Source organism: Triticum aestivum, chromosome 1D, assembly GCF_018294505.1.
Source record: "Triticum aestivum cultivar Chinese Spring chromosome 1D, IWGSC CS RefSeq v2.1, whole genome shotgun sequence".
In the NCBI taxonomy this organism is placed as follows: Eukaryota; Viridiplantae; Streptophyta; class Magnoliopsida; order Poales; family Poaceae; genus Triticum; species Triticum aestivum.
Genome location: NC_057796.1, coordinates 109,956,965 through 109,982,674, shown reverse-complemented (window position 1 = coordinate 109,982,674; position 25,710 = coordinate 109,956,965). Strand labels below are relative to the sequence as shown.

The window sequence follows — 25,710 nt, the reverse complement described above, 5'->3', positions numbered from 1 at the left end:
TTCATCATCAGATTCAAGGAGGATGCTCATTTTGTACAGGGACGGCGGTGGAGACTCCCTAGCTCTCTTGATAGCTGGTGACGCCGAGCTTGGCGGGAGCAAGATCGCATCCTCCCCGGAAAATTCTTCCCGGGAGGACGGAGGCTTGAGCTTGACCTGTCGTGCAGGCTGCCGGCGTATTACCTCCTGCTTCCCAGTCTTGGTGGTGGACTTCCTTGTCACGGGAGCAGATCGGGGCAGAGGAGTACCCGCTCGTTCTTGGCTGCTCCTGCTACGAAGGCGTCGCGGTGGCTCCGGGACCTGGAACTCCTCCTCTTCGAGGTTTCCGGTCGTCTCCGTCCCAGCAACCTCATCCCCGGCAAGCCCCTCTTGCCCTTCGTCGGCAGGCTCTTCATCGTCGTCGTCGTCATCCTCTTCATTTCCTTCCTCTTCTTCACTGATATCTTTAGCACTCGCGGCCCTGGCAGCCACATGCCTCCGGGCCTCGGCAACCCTGCTGGCTATGTACGCCGCTTCTTCTGTCATGGTGGCCTTGACGAGGTCGTCCTCTTCTCGCTCGGCCTTTTCCTTTAGCTCGGAGGCCCATTTTGCCTCATCTGCCAGTTTGGATAGCCTCCAGCTTTCCTTGACCCCTGCGGTGGAGCGGTCCGACATCCACGCCAAGATGGCACTCCTCTCTGAGTTGATGTGCAGCAGCACAACCGTCTCCGGCAAGTGAAAAGTGCCCAAATAGTGGAACAACTGCTGGCAGAGCTAGGAGTGGCCCAGCACCATCAAGTTGCAGCCATGGCCTGGATACAGCCGCATCTTGTCCCCGACATTCTGGTACAACCAAGTTGGCCTCTCTCTCTCTATTGCAGTGGGGCGATGTGGCATCGCAGGAAGTCAGCTCCGACCATCTCTATGTTCAGACGGGCATCCCGCAGCCGGGCAATCCTATTCAGGATCGGGCGGAGCTTCTTCTCGCTGGCAGCGAACTCACGTAGGTAGGGAAGGTGTTTTTTAGGGTTTTCAGAGCAACAACTAAAATCGTGAATTTCACATAGATTCCAAGCATAGCATAACAAACAATTTATTTGATTCCATAAGAGTCTCCCTTTTTGAGACAAACGGTGATGCACAAAATGAGCATGCTCATCTAATGATTTTCCCACAACTAAACTAGTAGGGGTTTTAGCACGAGCACAAATGGATCGAAGATGATTCAAGTAGAAAACTTTAAGTGGATCTATATGTCTTTACTTTTCCTTTTTCTTTTCTGTTTTTGGTGTGTTCACATGAAGGCAATAAAAGCAAGCAAGCAAGCAAAAAAGGGCAAGCGAAAATATTTTTGTGTTTTTTTTGTGAAAACGTTTTAGAAGTGGGGCAGATGGAAACAAGAGGCAAATAAAAGTAAATGCAAGGAGATGAAAGTTTATGCGATGGTACTTGATAGATGTTGGTGATATCTCCCCGGCAACGGTGCAGAAATTCTTCCTGCTACTTGTGAGCTGCGTTGGGATTTCCCCGAAGAGGAGAGGATGATGCAGTACAGTAGAGATAAGTATTTCCCTCAGTTAAGAACCAAGGTTATAAATCTAGTAGGAGAACCACGCAACACCTCGTTAGCAGTACCAACACACAAAATAACAAATATTTGCACCCAATGCAAACAAGGGGTTGTCAATCCCTTGGCGGTTAATTGTAAGGATCAAATCTCGTAGTGATAGATAGATAAACACAAAATAAAATAAAGTAAATAAAATTGAAGCAAGGTGTTTCTGGATTTTAATATATGATAAAGATAGACCCGAGGGCCATAGTTTTCACTAGAGGCTTCTCTCTTGAACATAGCATACGGTGGGTAAACAAATTACTGTTGGGAAATTGATAGAAAAGCGAATAATCATGACGATATCCAAGGCAATGATCATGTATATAGGCACCACGTCCGAAACAAGTAGGCTGACTCATGCCTGCATCTAATACTATTACTCCACACATCGACCGCTATCCAGCATGCATCTAGAGTATTAAGTTCATAAAGAACGGAGTAACACCTTAAGAAAGATGACATGATGTAGACAAAGTAAATCCAATTAATATGTATAAACCCCACTGTTTTATCCTTAATGGCAACGACACAAATATGTGTCATGCCCCCTTCTGTCACTTGGATTGAGCACCGCAAGATCGAACCCATCACAAAACACCTCTCCCGTTGCAAGATAAATCAATCTACTTGGCCAAACCAAACAGATAGATCAGAGAGAAATACAAAGCTATACAATCATGCATAAAAGAGTTCAGAGAAGACTCAAATAATATACATGGATAATCTGATCATAAACCACAATTCTTTGGATCCCAATAAATACACCGCAAAAAGAATTACATCAAATACATCTCCAAGAACATCAAAGAGAACATTGTATTGAAGATCAAAGAGAGAAGAAGAAGCCATATAGCTACTAAATATGGACCCATAGGTCTGTGGTAAACTACTCACACATCATCAGAGGGGCAACAAGGTTGATGTAGAAGCCCTCCATGGTCGATTCCCCCTCCGGTATAGTACCCGAAAAGGCCTCCAGATGGGATCTTGCGAGAACAGAAACTTGCGGTGGCGGAAATGGTGATTTTGGGTGGCTCTCAGCTGGTTTCCCAATTTTAGAGAATTTATAGAGGCGGAATTAGGTCAAATGGAGCAACAGGGGGCCCGTGAGGCACCAGGGCGTGCCCTAGTGGCTCGTGACCACCCCCTTCGTCTTTTGACTTCCTCCTGGAGCTTCTAATGTCTCTTATGTCCAGAAAAAAATCATCAAAAAGTTCTGTGGCATTTGGACTTCGTTTCGTACTGATTTCCTAGAAGACCAAAAACATGCAAAAAATAGCAACTAACACTTGGCACTAAGTTAATAGGTTAGTCTCAAATGATATATGATGGCATATAAAACATCCAAGATTGATACTACAATAGCATGGAGCAATCAAAAATTATAGATACGTTGGAGACATATCAATGGGCTTCCTCAAATGCCCGAGGTCTTCATGAGCAAGCAAGTTGGATGCACGCTCACTTAGTTTTCAGTTGAGCTTTCATACACTTATAGCTCTTAGCCCATCTGTTTCATGGCAATCCCTACTCCTCGCATTGACATCAATTGATGGGCATCTCCATAGCCCGTTGATTAACCGTGTCCATGTGAGACTATCTTCCTTTTTTGACTTCCCCTTATTGATCTCTATCTCCGCATTCTATTCCACCCATAGTGATATGTCCACGGCTCACACTCATGTATTGCGTGGGGTTGAAAAAACTGAAACGCCTTAAGAAGAATGATGCAATTGCTCGGCTTGTCATCGGGGTAGTTCATGATTAATACTTTGTGTTAGGAAGACCAAGCATGACAAGATTATATGATTCGGCAGGAATAGCGTGCTTTAGCATTTTTATTCTGAAAGGCATGATTGTTTGTTGGTATGCCTGAGTATTATTATCTTCATATCAAATTATAGACTATTGCTTTGAATCACTCGATTCATAATATTCATACCGTAAAAAGAGATTGCATGGTAAACATGTTAGGTAGCCTTCCACATCAAAAATTCTGTTTTTATCATTTACCTACTCGAGGACGAGCAGGAATTAAGCATGGGGATGTTGATACATCTCCAACGTATCTATAATTTTTTATTGTTCAATGCTATTATATTATTAATCTTGGATGTTTTATATGCTATTTTATATCACTATTTGGGACTAATCTATTAACCTAGTGCCCAGTGCCAGTTGTTGTTTTTTTGCTTGTTTTTGGCTTTTCAAAATCAATATCAAACGAAGTCCAAACATAAAAAATCTTTGAATTTTTTTTCTGGACTAGGAAGGACCGTAGAAGCTTCGGGAGGTGACCAGACGAGATACAAGAGAGCCACAATCTTGAGGGGCGCTCCCCTGAGCTTGTGGGCCCCACACAGCTCCGTTTGAAGAAATATTCCCAAACCAAGAGAGAGCCACCTGAAACACTTTTTCTGCCGCCGCTAGCTTATGTCCTTCCGCGATCCCATCTGGAGGCCTTTTCCGGTACTCTGCCAGAGGGGGAATCGATCACGGAGGGCTTCTACATCATCCTTGCTGCCTTTCGATGATGCGTGAGTAGTTCACCACAGACCTACGGGTCCATAGCTACTATCTAGATGGCTTATTCTCTCTCTCTCTCTCTCTCTCTTTGATGTTCAATACAATGTTCTCCTCGATGTTCTTGGAGTTCTATCCGATGTAATCTTCTTTTGCGATGTGTTTGTTGGGACTCGATGCATTGTGGGTTTATGATCTGAATATTCATGAGAAGTAATTAAGTCTTTTTTGAACTTTATTATGCATGATTTTTATAGCTTTGTATTTCTCTCTGATCTATCCGTTTGGTTTGGCCAACTAGATTGATTTATCTTCAATGGGAGTGGTGCTTTGTGATGGTTCAATCTTGTGGTGCTCTGTATCCCAGTGACGTAAGGGGACAAGACCATAGTTGCCAAGTTCCCGGGTCGATGGGGGTCGAGGTACGGGAACGAGGGTCGAGGATCGCTCAGTGACCAAAGTAGGGAACGGTAGGGGTATACATCTCTAGAACGACCGATCGACAAGAGGAACGCGATCCAAATAATTTGGGAACGATGACGGGAACGATGCAATGGGTTGAGGAGCGATACACATGTCTAAGCTTGTGACAGCGATCACGTATGTAATACAACCTTTTTATTTGGACGGTAATATAGGCTTTATTATTTGCCGTGTATTAGTGCTTGATTGATGCTGGCCCAGAAATTAAGGAGATCTACCTAGCCCAAAACACAAAGACCACGCCGCCGCATTCGTGTGTGCTCGACGAAAATAACCGATGCGGCGGCTGGACGGCGCGGCCCAGCCACCATGTACTCGCCCCGCAAGGTGCAGATTGTGGAGGCCGCCGTGGGGTGGCGCCACCGCACAACAGGATTCCGGCGATCCATGCGCGCACGTGATGCATCCTGAGAAGGCCGTCCGAGTTCTCGATTTCTTCCTCGACGGCGGAGGCCGGACGCCGCAGAAGTCCGGTTAGCCTTCAAACTCTCTGCGAATCAAGACTGTCGCTCCCTAGTGTTTTGGTTCACGTTCCCACGACCGAATCGTGTCATCCCACACCTCGATCCCGACCCTCGATCCGGGTCGACGATCCCGGGTCGAGGGACGCGGCACCGTTCCGCGTTCCCGACAACTATGGACAAGACACGTATTTGTATTGATACCTTAAGGGTAAAACGATGGGGTTTATTCACATTGATTGGATTTACTTTGTGTACATCATGTCATCTTGCTTAAGGCGTTATTCCGTTTTTCATGAACTTAATAGCATAGATGCATGCTGGATGGCGGTCGATGGAGTAATAGTAGTAGATGCAGGCAGGAGTCGGTCTATTTGTCTCGGACATGATGCCTATATACATGATCATTGCCTTGGATATCGTCATAACTATGCGCTTTTCTATCAATTGCCCAATAGTAATTTTTTCACCCACCGTATGCTATGTGTTCGAGAGAGAAGCCTCTAGTGAAAACTATGGCCCCCGAGTCTACCTTAATCATATTATAAAACAAAAATACCTTCGCTGCAATTTTATTTATTTTATTTTGTTTTGCAATTTATCCATCTACCTATACAAGATTTGATCCTTGCAAGTAACGAGTTCAAGGGGATTGCAACCCTTGCCTGCGTTGGGTGCAAGTATTTGCTTTTGTGTGAGCAGGTGTTGTTCATGAGGCTTTGCATGGTTCTCCTATTGGCTCGATAAACCTTGGTTCTTACTGAGGGAAATACTTATCTCTACTGTATTACATCTCCCCTCCTCTTTGGGTAAAATCCCAACATAGCTCAAAAGTAGCAGGCATGCCCTGGGTGGGTAGGACACGCCCTGATGTTTTTAGTTTATCGAGTTGTAAGTAAATAGAAGTATGATGATCATCATTATTAGAGCATTGCCCCAGTGAGGAAAAGAATGATGGAGACTAATGAGTCCTCGAAAAGGTGGGGATGAGGTCCATTAGACTGTTCTAAAAAAGAAAAAAGAAAAAAAGAGGCAAAAAATGAGCCCATAAAAAAGAAAAAATGACAGAAAAAAAAAGAGAAGGGGCATGCTACTATCCTTTTGTCACACTTGTGCTTCAAAGTAGTACCATGTTCTTCGTATGGAGAGTCTTCATGAGTTGTCACTTTCATTTACTAGTGGGAATTTTACATTATAGAACTTGGTTTGTATATTCTGATGACGAGCTACCTCAAATGCTTGAGGTCTTCATGAGCAAGCAAGTTGGATGCACACCCACTTAGTTTCACAGGGAGCTTTCATACACTTATAGCTTCGATGCATCTGTTGCATGGCAATTGCTACTCCTCGCATCAATATCGATTGTAAGGCCTCTCCATTGCCTCACGATCCACCGAGTTCATGCGAGACTTTCTCCAACTTTTGTCTTCTCATAAATCCCCATCATCATTCTCGTTTCCACCCGAAGTGGTAAGTCCATGGCCCACACTTATGTATTGAGTGTAGTTGAAAATGACGAAGTGCCTGAAAAGGTATGATACAATTGCTTGGTTTAACACCGGGGTGCTAGGAAAGACTAAGCATGCAAAGCTATATGATTTTGTAGGGATAGCGTTCTTTAGCATTCTTTATTTTGAAGGGCACGATTGTTTGTTGGTATATCTGAGTATTAATGTCTTTATATCAAATGTTAGACTATTGCCGTGAATCACTCGTATCCTAATATTCACGCCATGATTAGATTATTTGATCAAAGTTATGCTTGGTAGCATTCCACATCAAAAAAAAATTGTTTATCATTTACTTACTGGAGGACGAGCATGAATTAAGTCTGGGGATGCTGATACGTCTCTGTCGTATCTATAATTTTTTTATTGTTTCTTGCCATTATTTTACAACTTTCACATACTTTTGGCAACAAATTTATATTATTTTTAAGACTAACATATTGATCCAGTGTCTAGTGTCAGTTCCTATTTTTTGCATGTTTTTTGTTTCGTAGAAAATTCATATCAAACGAAGTCCATACACGATAAAATTTTATGGAGATTTTTTTGGAATATATGTCTTTTTTGGACATCTGAGAATTTTTTTGTGAACAGTTGTCTGAAACTCCTAAAACTCCTTCCTGTCACTGTCTCTATCATGTTGTAAGTTCTTGTATCCAAGTGAAGAGAATCCATTTATAAATCAGCCATGATGTCTGAGACTTGCACCATCCAATCAGTAAGGGTTTACACAAGCAGGGAGATTTTTCACCCATTGATTAGTAGAACAAGAATAAACACACTGAAGCGATGAATTTTTACCACAGCCAAAGCTGCAACCCGAGCTTTGTGGGTTGGTCCTACATCCGCCAACACAGCCGCCTGCGTCGCACCGCCCTGGTGCTCGAGAAGGGAGGGTGGGTGGGATTTTAGACTGGAGAAATGTTCTCCAACAACCATAACCCGACCACTTCTAACACCTGAACTGTCTAATGCCACCAGCACCTCCCGAACTGCACCGCCGCCGGATATCTAGACGAAGGAGGAATTTTACCAGGGAAAACCCCAACCTTGCTCGCCTCCAGATCTCGTGCGCCTCCAAGAACCGATCGCTCTAGATACCACTTTATTAAGCCCGAACTACTGCCTAAGGTTTAAGCACTTCTCCAATCACACAAGAGCAAATTCGAGGGAAGAACTTGGGGGATTTGTATTAGGTTTTGTGCCGCGAAGGCGGGCTATACAGAGCCAGCCAGAACACGACGGCCTAGGGTTCAACCCTATTACAGATTAGCTGCCTTCTCGTGGCTGATCTCTTTCTTATAAGCCATTACAACTTACCGGAGGTAAAAAAAGAAAGAAGAAAATGAATAGTTCCCTTACCGGAAAGTAAATAGTGACATGATGAAGACGTCGGACACAAGCTCCTCCTGGCGCGAAGCGGTAAGTGAGTGTCCTGGCCATCGGATGAAGATCTTGCAGATGCATTTGAATTCTCTTGAACCAATATGGGGCTGGTGCTTAACTCGCGAAGTGTTTGAAGTGTCGAATTCTTCAGTTAGGGCCCTGACATTCTCCTTCCCGCCACCAGCCGCCGGAGCAGCAAGCAGAGGGGAGGTGAATCACGGACTCACCGATGAAGTCTGGGGGGGAAGGTTTGCCCTAGCCACCTAGGATTAGGGACGAAAAAGGAGACGAAACAGTTGCATAATGTTTGAGTTGGAAGAGAAAGAAAAATTGGTGTTGCTTAGTGAAGAGACGATCTCTTGATATGAAAAATGGCATTTTTAAGACTCATCTAGATGTGCTCTAGTTATTGCACATCTAAGTGACTCAATCAATTTAAAAAAAAAGACAAAAAAAATGCTTGCATGAATCTTAGCACAAAATCAATGACATAGGATTTAGATGTGCAATACTTAGAGCACATCTAGATGTGCTTTAGCAAAACTGCATTTTTAACCATTGTGCGAGATTTCTTTTCCATTTTTTGTGAAAAGAGATTTATTTTCCTTAGCACATGTTTCTTAATTTAATTTTGATCATTCGCAAAAAAAGTTCAATTGAATGATTGTCAGGATGATGCAGATAATGCAAGAGATAATCTATCGTATAACATGTTTTTTTATCTTCTCTGCATGGTACTCCTATGAAATAGAGTGAAGTCTTATTTAAACCCTATGAATAAGAAAACATATCGTATCAAACACTGTACATAGCCTAAGTGAGCGGATAAGGCTAATTCAAACGAACTCTTTTTTCACATGAACATGTTTCTCTTTCTACACATCAATTAGTTTTCTGCATAAAATTAACTAACTTCATGAAACTAAAACCGTCCGTCCATCCATGTGACCGAACGTGCTCCGGATTCTCTGACGATAAGAAAGAAACCATGCCGTTCGCAGAGTCCTAGGCACACAGGTTCGCTTCCAGATTCCTTAGCACCACCAAGATCTGCTCAAATTAGGCACGAGAAAGGATAAGTTAGAGGAGATGGGACACATTGGGCCAGCGAGGTGATGATAGAATATGGCAATGTGCATGTGAAGTGCTCACCGTGTCCACGACGACGGGGTCGACGCCCTGCAGCTGAAGCCTCTGGAGTTGCGCATCGACCGGGACAGCTGCGTCGGCGGCGAAGACGTCGCCGACGAACCGGTAGACCAGAGCGAAGCGCGGGTCGTGGGGAGACAGTGGGAGCTGAACGGTTTCGTCCTGCAGGTGCAGGGCCAGGGCATCGGCGGACGGACACTCTCCGGCGCCCGGCGCATCGAGGTCCGGCCAGCGGGATCCAGGCGCGGCGCATGCCCAATCCATGCTCGGCGCCAGCATGTCGGCGTCAGGGTGGGCCGGCGGCTGCTGGCGGAGGGCCGCGGCGCGGCGAGGGTGAAGCGGCGGCGGCAGGCACGACCCGAGGCCGAGCTTCTGGGCCTTGAGAAAGTGCTTCTGCGCGTGGCTGCGGATCTGCACGCTCGTCTTGGTCGCCACCAAGGCCTCGATGCTCTTCCAGTCACGGCCGAATCTGCAGTCCCGCCAAGAGGAAAACAAAATGGAAAGCTTCTCGTCAGTTCAGAGCTCCAAGTACGGGCAGAGAGGAAAGAGCAGCTGATCGAGGGAGAGAACGGCGACTCACATGTGCAGGGCGTGGACGAACCGTTGGTGCTCCTCGTCGGTCCACCTCTCCCGCGGCCTCGTGATCGTGTACGGCTTCCGGAGCTTCTTGTTCCTCCCCGCCGCCGACGACCGTGCAGCAGCAGGCATCCTGGCGCCCCTCACCATTGTTGCCATCGTCTTCTTCTTTCTATCTCTCTTTCAGGAGGGGCGCTGAGAATCTCTCTTTTCACTAGCAGAAGCCGCAGTGAGGGGTATCTCGAGAGCCGAGGCCTTGGACTGCAGTGAAGTGTGATGAACCGAGGTGGCCAGGAGCGCTCGCGTATATGTACTGGTCCGTCGAGCACCGGACAGGCGAGAACCCAAGCCGTGTGAGGCGTGGGGCACGTGCATGCGTCATGTCTTTCGACCAGGCCACAGCAAGAACACACGTGCCCAATGTGGCACGTCGGGGATTAGCCGCACGTGTCCGAAAGAAGGACACGGCCTAGATGGTTCCAGCTCGCCTTCCCTTCCGGTATGCCTGTCTCGCAGCTCGGCAGCCGTGGTTACGCCGACCGAGGGCGCCTAACTAGGCCGAACATGAGCACACAGCAGCTCGTTGCCTCGAAGCAACCCAGCAGGCGGAACCCAACAGAGCAGATGCATCACAAAAATAGCCGCACGACCGCGGGTACCACACACGTCAACTCAAGAGTCAAGACTGCTGCTTCGTTGTTCAAACAGAAAAAAAGACTGCTGCTTCGCTAACCAGCATCGACAAAGGAGCTGCCCCACATTTGCAATTGCAACATCCATGTTCAGCTCGCGTTGCAACACCTCCTTGCCGAGGCAGGGACGTCTATCTTGTCGTTGCGAGTCATCTGGATCTCCACTTTTCTACTCCCTCCATTCCACAATGTAATGCGTGCGTGCTTTTGAGATTTAGGTTTGACCATAAATTTAACCAATGAAACGCAAAGTATGTATCATAAAAATGATACCATTGAATTCGTATTGTTTTTTCTTTTTCTTTTTTTTAGATCCAAGGAGTAAGTTACTCCCTGGTTTGATTACAGTCAAACTGCATCAGGCGGACAAGGTTGCCCGGAACTCTAGCTATCAAAACTTGACTCCCAGAAGTTCTGGACAACGCTGCAAACTCGTGCGCAAGACAGTAGCTCTTCTGGATGATAACTCTGATTTTATGGTTCCGGAAGAGTCGCAGGGTGTGACTAATATCCGCCACCAATGGATAACAAACTGAATGGTTCATCCTGGTGTTTTTCAGAAACTATCCCACAAACGAGCTGTCAGTTTCAATAATCACTTTCCCTCTGAAAATCTTGGCCAGTTCCAATAGGCCACCCAGCACGGCAGCTGCTTCCGACTCAGTAGGGGAGCTGCACTTGCCAGTGGACAAGCATGCAGACAAGAGCACCCAGCCGCAGGAGTCCCTAGCCACTGCGCCTCCCCCAACTGTCGCCTGAGAAGTCCAAGTAGGATGCATCAGTATTCAGTTTCACCCATCCTACCTCAGGGCCAGTCAATTGCTCTCCTGTGGTACAAATGCCGCTGGGTGGCTAACTTGACAGACATTTTTCTCGTTGTTTATTCCTGCTGGACGCTGTGCAATAGTGACATCCTCATCATATTGGTCAGGAACATTGCAGATCCTTGAACCGTATCTTTTCCATCTCCATGAATGGCATTATTTCTCAGGTTTCAACACTGCCAGAACAGGAGTAGAATTCTTCTCCTTGTGGTCTCATTTTGCCAGCTCAACGGGATTTGCAGCCAATCCTCTTAAGAGAATCTGAATTCTACTTCTTTTGGGAGATCCCAAACTGCCCTCATAGCAAATCTTAGAGCTATGCTTCTAGTGCATGCATGGAATTCATCCTCTTCTTCACATCCATACAGGTTACATACACCATCAATGGTGATAGTCCTCTTACAAGCATTATGCTTTGTGGCTAGTGACTGGGTCGCAACGCGCCAGCCGAAGATCTTGATTTTCTCTGGTATCTTTGCTTTCCAAATGATATCCCATATGCTTCTGTCCCTAGCCTCGGCTTCGGAAGATGAAGCAGCCGCAATGATCTCTCTTTATCAAGTCCGCAAGCTTGTAAGCACTCTTGAGTAAACCGGCCAGTTTTCTCATAATGCCAAGCAATAGTATCCTCCACCACATTTACTGGTATTCTCAGTTTACAAATTTCCTCCGCATCGAACCGGTGAAAAATTTGATTAATTAGCAGCACATCCCACTGCTTTCCATCTGGGAGCATGAGCTGGTTAACCCACCGAATCATTGAATTCGTATTCAAAAAAAGTTTTCAATGGTATAATTTTGGTTAACCACCGAATCATGAGCTGCTTTCCATCCCACTGCTTTCTACATTCTAGAACTAATCCAAGATGAAGCCAAACTTTGGGTCAGGGCAGGAGCTAGGCACCTGAGCATTATCATGCCAAGAGAGTAGTTGTTATTTTCCTTTTATTGACGGACGGGCTATGTTGTGGAGCCACTAATTTGTACTCTAAAACTCTCCTCCTTTATTAATGAATGAGGCAAGTCTTTTGCCTCTGTTTCAAAAAAAAAAAGTTTCCAATGGTATAATTTTTCGGTAACTTGATTTATGTATTATATTGATCTACTTATGATCAAACTTAAATCTCAAAAAGTGTGTGTGCACTACATTATGGAATGGAGGCAGTCTCTTGTAGCAGCATCGCCACGCGACAGCTGACCCACTGCCCACGTAGGCCATGCCAGGGGTAGTAGCTGTGCTGCGCCGCTGTAGTCAGCTGTCAGGCGTCTCTGCAGGAAAGCCCGGCAAGTCATGAAAGACGATGACATGGAGGGGGGCTTAGCAACACCCATGCTTGTGAAACCTCTGTTTCTCACTGCATCGACACGCTACTGGCCCCGTCCGAGCTAATGGGGGGCTGCAACACAACCCGTGTTGCGCTCAACTCAATCAAAGCCTGGTTGGGCGCAGTCACAAAAAGGACAGGGCAAAAAACAAACATGTTTCCACTATCCTTTGCTACATAGTAGTTTCAACCAGAATACCAGATGCTTCAATTCTCAAATGGGGCAATCAGACTCACAGTATGTTAGTGGTGCCAACCCGTACCTAAATATATGTCGTTGGGGGAGTATAAACTGAACTCCCCCAGCGACCTATATTTCGGAGCTGAGGTAATAGGTTACAAGGACGAAAACTGTAACCATGGAGAAGGGCTTGTGTGGAAACAAATGTATGATGTAAAAGATCAGACACTGGCCAATCACAGCTTGTAAACCGGTGTGATCCCAAGCAGCTGGAAGCATTGTCTCATGACGACCGCCGTCGCTTCGCAAAGCAGCAGCCGGCTTGGCTCCTCCGGTGACCCAACAACCTGTGTGTTGACAAAGATAACGGTTACATCTCATGTGCTAAAAAATGGGAGGCTGGCGCTTTTAGCACCTAGGTGGAAGCTGCTGCCATTTTTTCACTTGGAATAAATTAAACCATGGAAATAGATAGAAGTATACCTGGCAGTTTGTGTAGAACCTTGTGAACATTTCGGATAAGTTGTATAGGTATTCACACAGAACACTGGGAAGGAGATTGGTGCATGCCTCTTCAACAATCTGACAGATAGAAGCACGTAACAAATCAATACAAGAGGACAAGATCACACTTAATTAAGCCATACTCATTAATGGTATTAGTTGTTGATGCATAGTAACATACAGGAATAACTTGAAAATAGAAGTGCCACAATGCTTTACTAGGTGACTGGTCAGGACAAGCCGCACACCAGCGAGCAACATACTTGGTGCGGCACTCTACGCACTTGATGTGGAGGCGCATCGTGCAGACAGTACCATCCTTATCATAGATGCCTTCACCAGCGCACGTGGCTCAGTCGCCACTTAACCACCAATCTACTCCCTCCATTTCTAAATATAAGTCCTTTTAGAGATTTCAACACAGACTACATACGGATGTATATAGACACATTTTAGAGCGTAGATTTACTCATTTTGCTCCATATGTAGTCCGTATTGAAATCTTTGAAGGACTTATATTTAGGAACGGAGGGAGTAATTTTTTAGCACGGACAGGAATGGGGAGGTAGGCAAACGTGGAGCTCAAGGGGATTTACAGCTTTACATGGCAGACACCATGCCAGTGCGAGGAGCCTAGTATTTCTCCTTGATTCTAACTCATGACCTCCTACTAAAACCACCCCACAAGAGCACAATGGGCCATAAACCGAGTTGTTCTGATTTCATGTCGAATTTGGCAAGTACTCCCTCTGTCCCATAATACAAGAGTGTTTTTGACACTACACTAGTGTCAAAAACGCTCTTATATTATGGGACGGAGGGAGTATTATCTATAAAAACCAGTTTCCTAACGCATATCAAGTCAGACTTCCTTCAAACATACTCCCTCTGTATCAAAATATAAGACGTTTTTTGACACTGTTTGATACGGAGGGAGTACTTAAGAATCTACAGAATATAACCACATCGAACTGGTTAAGCCAGTGGTTAGACGGGCAAACCGGCTTTGACCAGTTCACTACCCAGTCCCGTTTTTAAAACTATGGCAGAGACCTAGCCTGGGAGGGGTCCATCAGGAATGGGAGAAAGGACAAAAAATAAGGGGAGAAAAGAAGATGTACAACTTTTTGTTCACTCACAGCCAAGTCATCCAAACAGTTGCCCATGCGTCTACACATAATTGGCACTTCAGTCATATGATACAGCAAACTACCTTCTCATGGCCTAGGGCAAAAGGGGTTGAAGTAAAATGTATTGATCACATTGTGTGCAACACACTTTATTTGAGCCCAAAACAACTAGATCAAAATTCCTCAAAAAAAATAGCACAATCAAATGTTTACTAATCACTGTGCCTGCTCACAGTTCAACAATATTACCAGACTACAGTTGTGGCGCTGGATCAAATAAATAGATTTAGTTGCCGCGACAAGCATACCTCTGCATAACGGATAAGATACAGTCCCAAGACACGCTCATCTGGATGGGCAAGAGAAATGTTCCCACTCTGAGAACAAAAAGTCAACAATTTAATCCATTTCCAATGGCCGAAAGAATTTCATGGTGATTTATATAATTGACAGCATAAACACGAAAAGCTAACAAGTGTTTACCACTTTTAGCTCTTCTACATCCATGTTGGATTTTCGAATAATGGAGCAGATACGAGCATGAGCATACTGAAGATAGACAGCGGTATTTCCCTGTTCACAAAGGGAATAAGGATGTAAATAAAAATTAGGGAGAGTGAGCAAAAAGATGATGAGGTCAGAATAAAAGTTCGGTTCATGCAAAAGAAAGACGATACAGTAATGCCAGCAACAGAAACACACAAAATAAATACAGTACAAGACTTGGTGCAGAGCATAGAGCCATAGAGTAAAGCCATTGATCCGTCCACAAAACGGTGGAGTTTGAAAATACCTTGTCACTTAGCATCTGATCAAAGCTGAACGTGTAATTAGTCAGTCGGTTGTTCTTCAGATCCGCATACCTGCATTGAAGATAGAAAACATGAGTATACAAATCGATTTAGGATTAAAAACGTTTAATTATTTAACTTCAGTCCAACAAGTTTGTCCTCATAAAAGAAGAAAAACTGGTACATACTTGACAGCTCCATATCCTACTGCCTTTGAAGTTTGCTCTAGTTCCTCATCAGTCCAGTCAACAATTTTACCTGAACAAAACCATGATCATATAAGACTATTAAGAAAACAAAACGAAGTTGTATAAGCGTACTGCTTACCATTTTCAGTAAGACGCTGGAGAAGTTCTGATTTACTTCGAGATTTAGCCTCATCAAGTAGGTCTCCCAACCGAACAACCTCAGTACTACGAGTTCGGAAGCGCTTGCCATCTGCTCCAAGAACAAGGCCAAACCCAACATGACTCGTTTTTGGGAACTTCTTTTCCTTTGGATCTGGAAGCCAACCAGCCATCCTGGCAGCCTGAGACAAAAACAATATGTAAAACGAAATCCCATGCAGATTATGGAATGAAGATAAAAATGGTTCTCTTGATCTGAAGAATTACTAGCATCTCTGGTAAAAATAAATGGCACTTTGTACATGCCTTGAAAAACATATCAAAATGCTGCTGCTGACCAACATCTGTTACATATATTATCCATTCCGCCTTCTCAACATTAAGCCGGTACCTTCATAAAAGCAAGGACCAAGAAAAGGTGTAAGTTCATAGAATCCATCACTGCACAAACTAGACTGCATCAACTATGAAAATATATCCACTTTGCTTCTACAGAAAAGAGCTAAATAGGCACTCAGAAAGATATGAAGGAAAAAACATGTATTATTTAGCTACAAACCAAAGAGCAGCCAAGTCTGTCGAGGCATAGTTGAAGCCACCATCTCTTTTAACCACTATCAAAGGAATTTGATGACCTTGAATGAATATTACACGAGCACCCTCACTTTCCTCGATCAAACCTTGGCTACTCAATTTCTCCAAGACTTGCGGAATATAGGGATTATAAAAGCTCTCCCCCTGAAAAGTGAGCAGATTAACTTCGTTTCTCTCCGATTCAACATAAATCAACCTTTTGGTTGCTTCCAGGGAAGAGACAGACGGCATGTATATAAACATTCAAGCGATTGAACACAAAGGGACACAGATGCTTTGATCAGAATGATTTTGGATGATAAAGTAAAGTATAAAGTGTTGCAAATGGCATCAACAAATACACAACAAAAAGGGATTTCTTAAGTCTTGAAAATATCTCAAGAAATATTGGCTGGCAATATGATAAGCGGAAGAAATTGGCCAAAAAAGACAGGGGTTTATTTAAATTTCTAAATTAAAAGGATCCATAACAACAAATAAATGAAGCCAGATTGTAATACTTGGCAGGAATTGTAAATTTTGGACCTGCGAGGATTCTATCACAATGAGAAAATATGCCAGGGTGAGTAAACTAAGATTCAATATTTGACTACCAGCATGTTCTTCATTATGATTCAAGTGGGAGAAAGAAAATAAACACCTTTGAGCAAAACTGCTAATCAACAAACATTGCACAAGTTTCAGTTCAAGAAAGTACAATAGTTCATGTTGCAATTTGCATACAACAAGTAAGGATATTATGAGGGCAAACATTCAAGAAACAGATGCGTTGATTTCAACATTAAAACAATCAGGTTGCAGCTACATTCCATCGATACTTTATTGAGCAAACTTTATAGATCAGTAAAAAAAGCAACATTACCTTTTCTTCAAGTTGTACATCTAAGAGCTTGTAAACCTGGTCAAATTCGTTCCTGCTGATTTCACATATCTTTTTCCAAGCAGCACGATACTTCTCCTCCCCTCCCTACAATGTGTTATTGCTGAGGTTAGAAGAAAAAAAAACACTCTTCCCAGACTCCACATGCAAGAAGGTGAACTTACCTGTAACCGAACAACAGCTTGTTGGGCCCTATCTTTAAATTCTGCATCTTCATCAAATCTTTGTTTGGATGCTTTATAGAAAACCTGCAGCAAATAACCAAATTAATATATGACTATTTGTTTAATGAATCAGAAATTCTAACACAATGTAAAATAAGCACTTCTTTTGACTTTGGCAATATAAGCACAATGCATGGAACAACACCTTACCTGAAGGTCACCAATAGCCTGGCTGCCAAGTTCCTCCCAATTCGGAAACTTTTCAAATAGAAATTCTATGAGCATTCCAAACTGCATGAACAAAGACCAACATGGTTTAGTACACGAAGCAGAAATTCGTTCAACTTAGAAGGCCTCCATATAAGCAAGCAAATTTTACAGTTACTAGTGCCTAGAGAACAAGCAGAAGTAGATATCTCTGCCAATGCAATATACCAAGACTCCAATTTCTCCAGCACGACACAAAATGGTTCGATCAAGTACAATTTCAACTGTGAGTATATTACAAAATACTCCCTCCGTCCAGAATTAGTTGACGCTCAAACGGATGTATCTAGACGTATTTCAGTGCTAGATACATCCGCTTGAGCGTCAACTAATTCTGGACGGAGGTAGTAGATAAGAAAGCTTAGATATTAATGGTACATCTAATAATTACAAGGTTATCAAATGTAATCAAAGAGCAATCGAAGAGCTAAGGAAAACACGGTAACATTTGGATAGATAAATTAAATCAAATTAGATTGTGAAGTGGAAACAAGCTCTAGTTTATCAAACTACCAAAGTACAGAAAGTGGTGCACATTGCAGCAATGAATAGAGTACATCATAGTGTAATAGGTAGTAAGTAGATCTCATGGAAAACACCACCAACAGAACCTGTCAAATATTTGGTGGCACAGAAGAACCGCACCAAATGAACATTTTAATGCATCAATGTGTCAAAGGTACATGAAACTGGAAATGGATGCAGGCCCAAAAATCATAACCTCACCCAGGAAAAAATAAGGATGAATTTATGTGTATAACAACATTATATATGAACCAAAAGGGTTCAACAGATTAAGGGGTCATATGTTTGTACCCGTATTTTTCACCAGAAAAAAAGCAAGTACTAACAAAGTACCTAAAGGTCATAGCACCAAATCTATTACCTGTGTACCCCAGTCCCCCACATGATTGCATCGGAGAACTTCAACATTTGAGAATTCAAACATGCGTGCTAAGGTGTCTCCGATGATTGTTGACCTTAGATGCCCAACATGCATTTCCTTTGCAATATTAGGAGATGAGAAATCAAGTACTACCCTCTTAACTGGCAGAATTGGTGCCCAAGTTTTGATACCATTCACAAGCATATCTTGTATTCTCTGCAACAATGTAGTTCATTGGTGCTTAGCATAAAGGAATTGTAGTATCAATGAATGCATGCAAAGCTTGCAGGTAAAACAATCTCAGGCAGACCTTAGCAACCCAGCTCTTGGATAAGACAATATTCACAAAACCAGGACCAGCAACAGAGGCTGATTCAATTACGTCACAGGCAGGCAGGTTCTTAGCAATCGCCTGTGAAAAAATCAGCACGTATGAAAAGGTTGAAATGAATAAACAAGGAAATAATGGTAGTGGCACCTACGAAAGAACCCTCCTACTCCATGAGATCTTGAAGTAAACCACCAGCATCCAGAGAGTTAGGGTCGTTCTAACCTGTCCGATTGCATTGGGGTTTTTGAAGCTTGTCCCGGATCCCTTTACTTTTGACCACAATCCCATTGCATTGTTGCTGCATACGGTTTAGATAAAGTTTCTTGATGAGCACATTGATGGGATGCTAACATGAACAGGAGTCGCACATGTCCAGATCATCAAATAAAACAGACACATAGGGGACATACCACTGGTAGTCACCAAACTTTCCCGTGCAAACTTCAACTATCGGTTCTACATCCACTTCAGGCACTGTCGCACGGAGTGACAGGGCCACCAAATTGGAGATCTGCTGCTTGACACTCCCAGCTCCCTGCAGAGCCTGGCAGTTTGGGTCATCACCATCTCAATTAAGTAGATACGGGCTAACAAACACACAACACAATCATCTCCAGAACCAGCAATCCAATACTCACCGGTGCTGCAGGTTCCTGGGCCGAGCCTGAGGCAGAAGTGGAGGTCTCGTCTCCCATGGTGGTGGAAGCGTAGCAGGCGCTCCTCGGTAACCTTGCGAAGGGAGATGCTCTACAATGACCTAGCTAGATAGGCAGCACAAAGATAAGCAAGAAGGCCGAAATTAGGCCCCAAAAAGAAAGAACTATGAAGTGAAACTTGTTATATCGTCAGCCACGAATCCCACCAAGCTACAATTTAAACCTAGCATGTCATAGGTTAACTTGAGCGGAGTGCAGAATGAACCACAGCCTTTTTCATCCCCAATTCCAAAAGCTGTGGGGTAAGTTCGCATGACCCCAATACGCCGACCAGCAGATTCGTGCACAACAAATTTACTTTAGAGTGCTATAAACCGGAACCATGGGAAACTAAATTCAAATCAAGCATCTCAAGCACCGTACATTCTAAACCCCGCAAAAGGTCCACTAGACAATCCGCCATTCCCTGTAAACCTTCGGAGCTCGCAGGCGCGGACCCTAAACCAAAAACCGCACCAAACTCAAACCCATGACCCCTCGGATTTCTGCTGCCAAATCAGACCTCGCAACTCCGGGCGACGCGGGGACCGCGCGGCGCTATGAACGGCCGGAGCGGGGTGGAACCGGATGGGGTTGGGGGAGGAGGAGAAGAAGTCGCGGGAGAAGCGAGGACTCACCGAATCGCGGAGCAGCGCGGCGGGCGGAGACGAGGAGGAGTCGCGCGGGGGTAGGCGCCGCCACTACTGCAGTTGCTGCTGCGGCCGCGAGTGCCCGCATCTCGACCTCGTTCGCGAATAAATACGCTCCCACGCCGCGTGCAGGGAAAGGCTAGGCGAGGGTTTTCGCTGCGCCTTATCGGGCCCGTCAAGTCTCGACCTCTTTGGGCGTGGATATGGAGCCAAACACAGTTTCCGCTCGAAATTTGCTTAGTTTTTACTTTTATAAATTTCAAGTCTTTGGGGCTTATTATGTGTGGATATGCCAAACAGGTTAAGATTTTTTAACAGATTTCTAAAAATCTGACGTCGTATTTTTTTAGAAAAGAGGTTAAACCTACTGCTTCTACATCAATTAATGCATGTAGCCATCTTTATTAATTATTTCATAAAGGTCTGAAAAAACATGTATCAATTCACCCGAAGCCACCAATCACACCTACAAACTCGATAATATGGAATGCTCTCACTCTCCATATCTAAAACCGGTATCTTCATCGATTCATCCACATAACGTATCGGGACCAACAGCCGGTGCAGCCTACCTAAAGCGCACACCACATGCACACGTTTTTAGGAACCGCCGTCATCATCGGACCATTGACCCATATTCAGAAGAGAGATCCACATCATTGTTGCCAGTCCGAACATCCGTCGACGCCACCATGGCGCCCAACGGCACCACCGCCCTGCGCTCGTCCGTCCAGACGCGAAGACTCTGGAAGATCCGTCGTGCATAGCACCTGCCAATTAGGCATGACTCAGCATAGCACCTGTCGGTCAGGCATGACTTGACAGCTCCACCGAAGCTCCGTACAAGACGAAGCCGCTCCACCTCTTGCCTCTGTCTTCCAGCGCTGCTCCACAAACGATACTCACATGAGAGAAACGGCATCGTAGTACCGCCATCGTCCGATCTAAAAGACCAGATCCTAGGGTTTCCCCCGAAGCAGCATGAGTGGGTTGACAACATTTACACAACGATGCCTCATCAAGGTAACGGCGCAAAACGCCGCCGTCACCCGCCAACAACTCGGTTTTCATCGGCAATTATGTCTCCCTGACTCGTAGCCGGAACTAGATGACGAATCTCAAGATCCGACACCCAGCCGTAGGCCGGCCACCTCTAGCGAAAGAGATGACCGGAGGTGCCGCCGACGCGACCACCAGACCCTCCATGCCGCCGCCAATCCAAAGGCAGATGGTGTGCCGCCGCCGCCCAAACATGGCTGGCTGCCACACCCGCAGCCCGCGCCGCCTCCGACGCCGCCGCGTTGCAGCCATCACCATCGTGTCGATCGGATAGGGTGCGCCTCCATACGATTCGGGGGCCCGCACAACCCTAGAGACGCGGGGCAGAGGCGATGTCCTCCGCCACCGCCGTCGGCCCCCGGGCTTAGGCCGCTGGCGTCCCCCGGCGGTGGCGGAGGGGGGGAGAAGGGAGTGTGCGCCAACGACGGCTAGGTTTTTGGGCGTCGCCCTAGCGGGGGGGCGACACGGGGGGCAGCCTTGGTTGTTCTTATAAAATTGGGGGAGAATTTCACTTCTTCGGCCTCTGCACCAACTAGGGATGCATACTACCTTTTAAGTATGAGTACTAGGATTTTTAATCTCAATTACGCACCGAGCCTAGTCCTCAGCGATAAATGCGTAAGTATCATGAAAGCCTGGTCCTCAAGAATAAATAGGAATCTAAATTTGACGTCATATGCCATATAAAAACATTTGATTTGACATGGTTAAAAATCTGACATCCAATTTTTAACATTCTTTGTCGGGAACAAAGACATTGTGACATCTATGTGTTTTGTCTTGTAGTGTGTTTTTTAGGTGTGGATATGTATAGGATTGAAAGTAGGTCTAGAGGGGGTGATTAGACTACTTGACCAAATAAAAATCTAACATTTTCTCAATTTTAGTTGGGCAGATTTTAGCAACTAACACAAGTCAAGCAAACAACATGCAATTCTAAGAGTGTAGCAACGGAAAGTAAAACAATGCATATGAAGGTAAAGGGAAGGGTTTGGAGAGTGCAAATGCGATGGGGACACGGAGATTTTTTGTGTGGTTCCGATAGGTGGTGCTATCGTACATCCACGTTGATGGAGACTTCAACCCACGAAGGGTAACGGTTGCGCGAGTCCACGAAGAAGCAACCTTGTCTATCCCACCATGGCCATCGCCCACGAAGGACTTGCCTCACTCAGGTAGATCTTCACAAATTAGGCGATCTCTTTGCCCTTACAAACTTCTTGGTTCAACTCCACAACTTGTCAGAGGCTCCCAGACGACACCTAACCAATCTAGGAGACACCACTCTCCAAAAGGTAATAGATGGTGTGTTGATGATGAACTCCTTGCTCTTGTGGTTCAAATGATAGTTTCCCCAACACTCAACTCTCTCTCACACATATTTGGATATGGTGGAAAGATGATTTGACTAGAAAACAACTTGGGGAAAGCTAGAAATCATGAATCTTGTGGTAGGATTGGAATATCTTGATCTCAACACATGAGTAGGTACTTCTCTCTCAGAAAATGTATGCTGGAAGTGTAGGCACGTTTTGATGGCTCTCTCACAAATGGAGAAGGGGGTGGGGGTATATATAGCCTCCACACAAAATCCAACCGTTACATACATTTGACCCAACTCGGTCAGACAGAATAGATGAACTCGGTGAGACCGATTTAGTTCGAAATGTGAACGTTAGGAATCTTGGTGGGACCGACTGAAACAACTCGATGGGACCGATGTGCTAGGGCTTAGGGCAAACCTCATCTCAGTGGCGCTGATTGCATCAACTCGGTGAGACCGAAGTGAAGCAATAGGGCAACAGAGAATTGGTCAAGCCATCTCGGTGAGACCGATTGCTATTTCGGTGAGACCGAAATAATTGCAACAGCAACAGAGAGTTGGCAAGGCCATCTCGGTGAGACCGAGATCCATATCGGTGTGATCGAATTGTTAGGGTTTCTGGTTGTGACTATGTCATATGAACTCGGTGGCTCCGGATTGGATGAATCGGTGGGGCCGAGTTGGAGTCTAGGGTTTTGACATATTTGGATGGAAAAAGTGGTTGAAGGTATTTGGAGCAATATCACTAAGCATTTGAGCAAGCAAGCCATTAAGCAACACCTCATCCCCTTTTAATAGTATTGGCTTTCCTATGGACTCAATGTGATCTTGGATCACTTGAAATAAAATGAAGAGTCTTGAGCTTTAGCCAATATGTGTCCTTAACATTTTGAGGCGTCCACATCTCTAGTCCATGCCATGCCATTCATTGAACATTCTCAAATATTAATCTTGAATGGATATTAGTTCAATGAGCTATATGTTGTTATAAATTACCAAAACCACCCGGGGATTAGTTGCACTTTCAATCTCCCCCTTTTTGGTAATTGATGACAACATATAGATCAAAGCTTCGACAAATGATAATATGAATGAAATACATTGTCGCTTTGAGAAGTATGTGGTAAGCAAGAGCTCCCCCTAAATTTGTGCATTGTTTAAAAATTTGCGTTTGAATGCAAATGCACGATCGATTGGGATCATGGGTCACTCTTCCATGTCACATACATCTTGGTGGAGCGCACAAACTGATAAGAGTTAAATAACATGCACTCATCACCAAAGATACAAAGTGATTGATCATACACAAACATTCATATAGATAGTCATGCAAGCACACGTTAAGCATAGTATGATCAAACACATGATCACACAAGGTATCTCACGAGCATAACACAAATGTAGCATCAAGTAGCTACAACCAACCAAAGTAGCAAGGCAAACAAAAAACCAAAAAAAGCAAGAAACTCTCTCTCTCTCTGTCAGCCTATGATCTATACACTTTCTCCCCCTTGGCAACAAGTTACCAAAAAGTTTGAAAACATATAGTGCTATATGGCGCTCTAGGCACGATCTTCGGGAGCTCCTGAAGGGGTCTTCTGGCTTGTAGCTCCGGTGTGCGTAGACGGCGTTGAGAGGAGTCCATATGGAAATGCTTCAGCTGATGTCTGTGGTGCTGGTGGAGTAGATACTAGAGGAGTAATTATGGATGTGGTGGCAGGAGCAGAATGAGCAGGCCTCAAGTCTGCAACTGGCTCGGTAGCAGACCTCTGTGCCCTTGGCACTGTCTGGAATCTATCTGTAGTAGTCCTGGCATCTTTGTCCTCAGCATCATCTCTCAACTTCTCAACAATAGTATGAATCTCAATGACCTTCACATCAAGGTTGTACATCTTATCCTCAACAATCCTCTCTAAGCTCTCCTGATTCTTGGTCAAGTTGGCCAAACTCTTCGCAATCCTCAGGGTAGCTTCTAGCAGATATGTCAGCTGATCTTGTTTAGTCTTGAGATTCACAATAGATGCATCTGGAGAACTTGATGCCTTTGCTGCTTTAGTAGCCTTTACCTTCTTAATCTCCTCCTGGGCCTCAACAGATGTAGGAGGTGTAGCATCCATGACAACTTCACTATCCTCAAACTCTGGCCTAAGAGGTAGATGCTCCTTGTCAAGTAGACATGTCTCAGTTCCAACCTTGGAATTGATCAACATGTGAATATGTGGAGCATATCCACATGAACTCTTTTGGTCAGCGGCTGTCCTCTTGATAGTCTCTACTATCAGACTCATAACCTTGAACTTTTGGGGAACATCAAACAGGTGCAACAGGTTGATGGAGTGACCACGTATCATCCTATGATCTCGAGACTTAGGCAATAGGGTATGCCTTAGTATGGTGTTTGTCGTAGTCAACCTAGCAAGTAGATAGTAGATGGAACCAAATTTGTGAGTCTCTAGAGCTGCATCAGGAATAGGCTTATATATATGAGCCATAGTGTTATGGTCCTTCTTGGGTTTGCCATATACATCAACATCATCTCCTTCTTCTTTTAGGGCATTGATAAGAGCAGCCCATTCAGAGATTGATGACTGGTATCTAGTGCCCTCAGTCATCCAGACAATCTTCCCATTAGGATAAAAGTGTGTAGTGGAGTAAAATTGCATCATCATCTCATCATTCCACTTGGTTAGCTTCTGTCGAACAAAATCACCAACTCCATTCAGCCTGAAGCACTCATGAACATGGGGAAAGTAATCTTCATTGTCATCAATGTACTTCCAGTCAACCCACCTAATGTCACACACAATGGGCTTCTTGTCAAGCAATATTGTCTCATAGAAGTCCTGTTGTTCTCTAGTGTGGAAACGGTAATCAACAACAGTCCTCCTCCTTGTGGCATATGGATCAGTTTTCATCCACTATCTCAGACCTGCATCCTTTCTTAGTTTCATGTTCTCAGCCACTGGATGATCATCATTGTGGTCTGGAATCTTTAGCTTTAATTTTCTGAGCACTTGGGGCTCATCATCCTCTTGAACCTCTCGCACTGGGGCCTTGTTCTTCTCAGCAGCTGATATGTTTCTGGTGGATCTCTTTGCAGCAGTGGACTTGGGTGCTTGAGCTGGAGTTTTGGGCTTGGGCTTGGAGGGAGCAGCACCAGTCCTAATGGCATCTGCCATTAGCTTCTGAGACTTGGCGGGTGATGACCCACAAGTATAGGGGACCTATCGTAGTCCTTTTGATAAGTAAGAGTGTCAAACCCAACGAGGAGCACAAGGAAATGACAAGCGGTTTTCAGTAAGGTATTCTCTTCAAGCACTGAAATTATCGGTAACAGATAGTTTTGTGATAAGATAATTCGTAACGGGTAACAAGTAACAAATGTA

At 44.6% G+C, this 25,710-nt stretch overlaps 2 protein-coding genes across 5 annotated transcripts; both read right to left on the bottom strand.

Annotated features, from left to right (window-relative positions):
- Window positions 1-8,654: 8,654 nt before the first annotated feature.
- LOC123180623 (protein REVEILLE 6) lies at window positions 8,655-9,969 on the bottom strand. The gene is made up of 3 exons (XM_044592702.1): window positions 9,685-9,969; window positions 9,108-9,573; window positions 8,655-9,005 (listed from the first exon to the last, which is right to left on the bottom strand). Exons 1-3 carry the CDS (start codon window positions 9,837-9,839, stop codon window positions 8,961-8,963), a joined length of 666 nt encoding a protein of 221 aa, XP_044448637.1. The 5' UTR covers window positions 9,840-9,969; the 3' UTR covers window positions 8,655-8,960.
- A 2,691-nt stretch (window positions 9,970-12,660) lies between these two features.
- Window positions 12,661-20,164, bottom strand: LOC123180621 (arginine--tRNA ligase, cytoplasmic). 4 transcript variants are annotated; one of them, XM_044592698.1, is made up of 18 exons: window positions 19,930-20,164; window positions 19,235-19,353; window positions 19,007-19,140; window positions 18,819-18,894; window positions 18,576-18,677; window positions 18,266-18,481; window positions 17,323-17,403; window positions 17,113-17,196; window positions 16,931-17,035; window positions 16,034-16,212; window positions 15,781-15,865; window positions 15,455-15,656; window positions 15,316-15,385; window positions 15,130-15,199; window positions 14,820-14,909; window positions 14,645-14,713; window positions 13,186-13,284; window positions 12,661-13,049 (listed from the first exon to the last, which is right to left on the bottom strand). In XM_044592698.1, the coding sequence occupies exons 1-18, from the start codon at window positions 20,027-20,029 to the stop codon at window positions 12,939-12,941; spliced, it is 1,992 nt and encodes a 663-aa protein (XP_044448633.1). In that variant the 5' UTR covers window positions 20,030-20,164; the 3' UTR covers window positions 12,661-12,938. The 4 variants fall into 4 exon arrangements, with proteins under 4 accessions (XP_044448633.1, XP_044448634.1, XP_044448635.1 ...); XM_044592699.1 differs by having other exon boundaries at window positions 19,007-19,131; XM_044592700.1 differs by having other exon boundaries at window positions 19,235-19,357; window positions 19,930-20,110.
- Window positions 20,165-25,710: the final 5,546 nt, after the last annotated feature.

Bases quoted from the DNA above. Each gene is read 5' to 3' on its own strand.
- LOC123180621 (XM_044592698.1), bottom strand. From the start codon at position 20,029: ATGCGGGCACTCGCGGCCGCAGCAGCAACTGCAGTAGTGGCGGCGCCT. The intron at 17,404-18,265 runs GTAATAGATTTG...TTGTTCATGCAG, and splicing joins TGGGGGACTGGGGTACACAG to TTTGGAATGCTCATAGAATT. The intron at 15,866-16,033 runs GTTTGTAGCTAA...GCTTTTATGAAG, and splicing joins ACAGACTTGGCTGCTCTTTG to GTACCGGCTTAATGTTGAGA.
- LOC123180623 (XM_044592702.1), bottom strand. From the start codon at position 9,839: ATGGCAACAATGGTGAGGGGCGCCAGGATGCCTGCTGCTGCACGGTCG. The intron at 9,574-9,684 runs GTGAGTCGCCGT...GCGGGACTGCAG, and splicing joins TTCGTCCACGCCCTGCACAT to ATTCGGCCGTGACTGGAAGA. The intron at 9,006-9,107 runs GTGAGCACTTCA...TAATTTGAGCAG, and splicing joins ACCCCGTCGTCGTGGACACG to ATCTTGGTGGTGCTAAGGAA.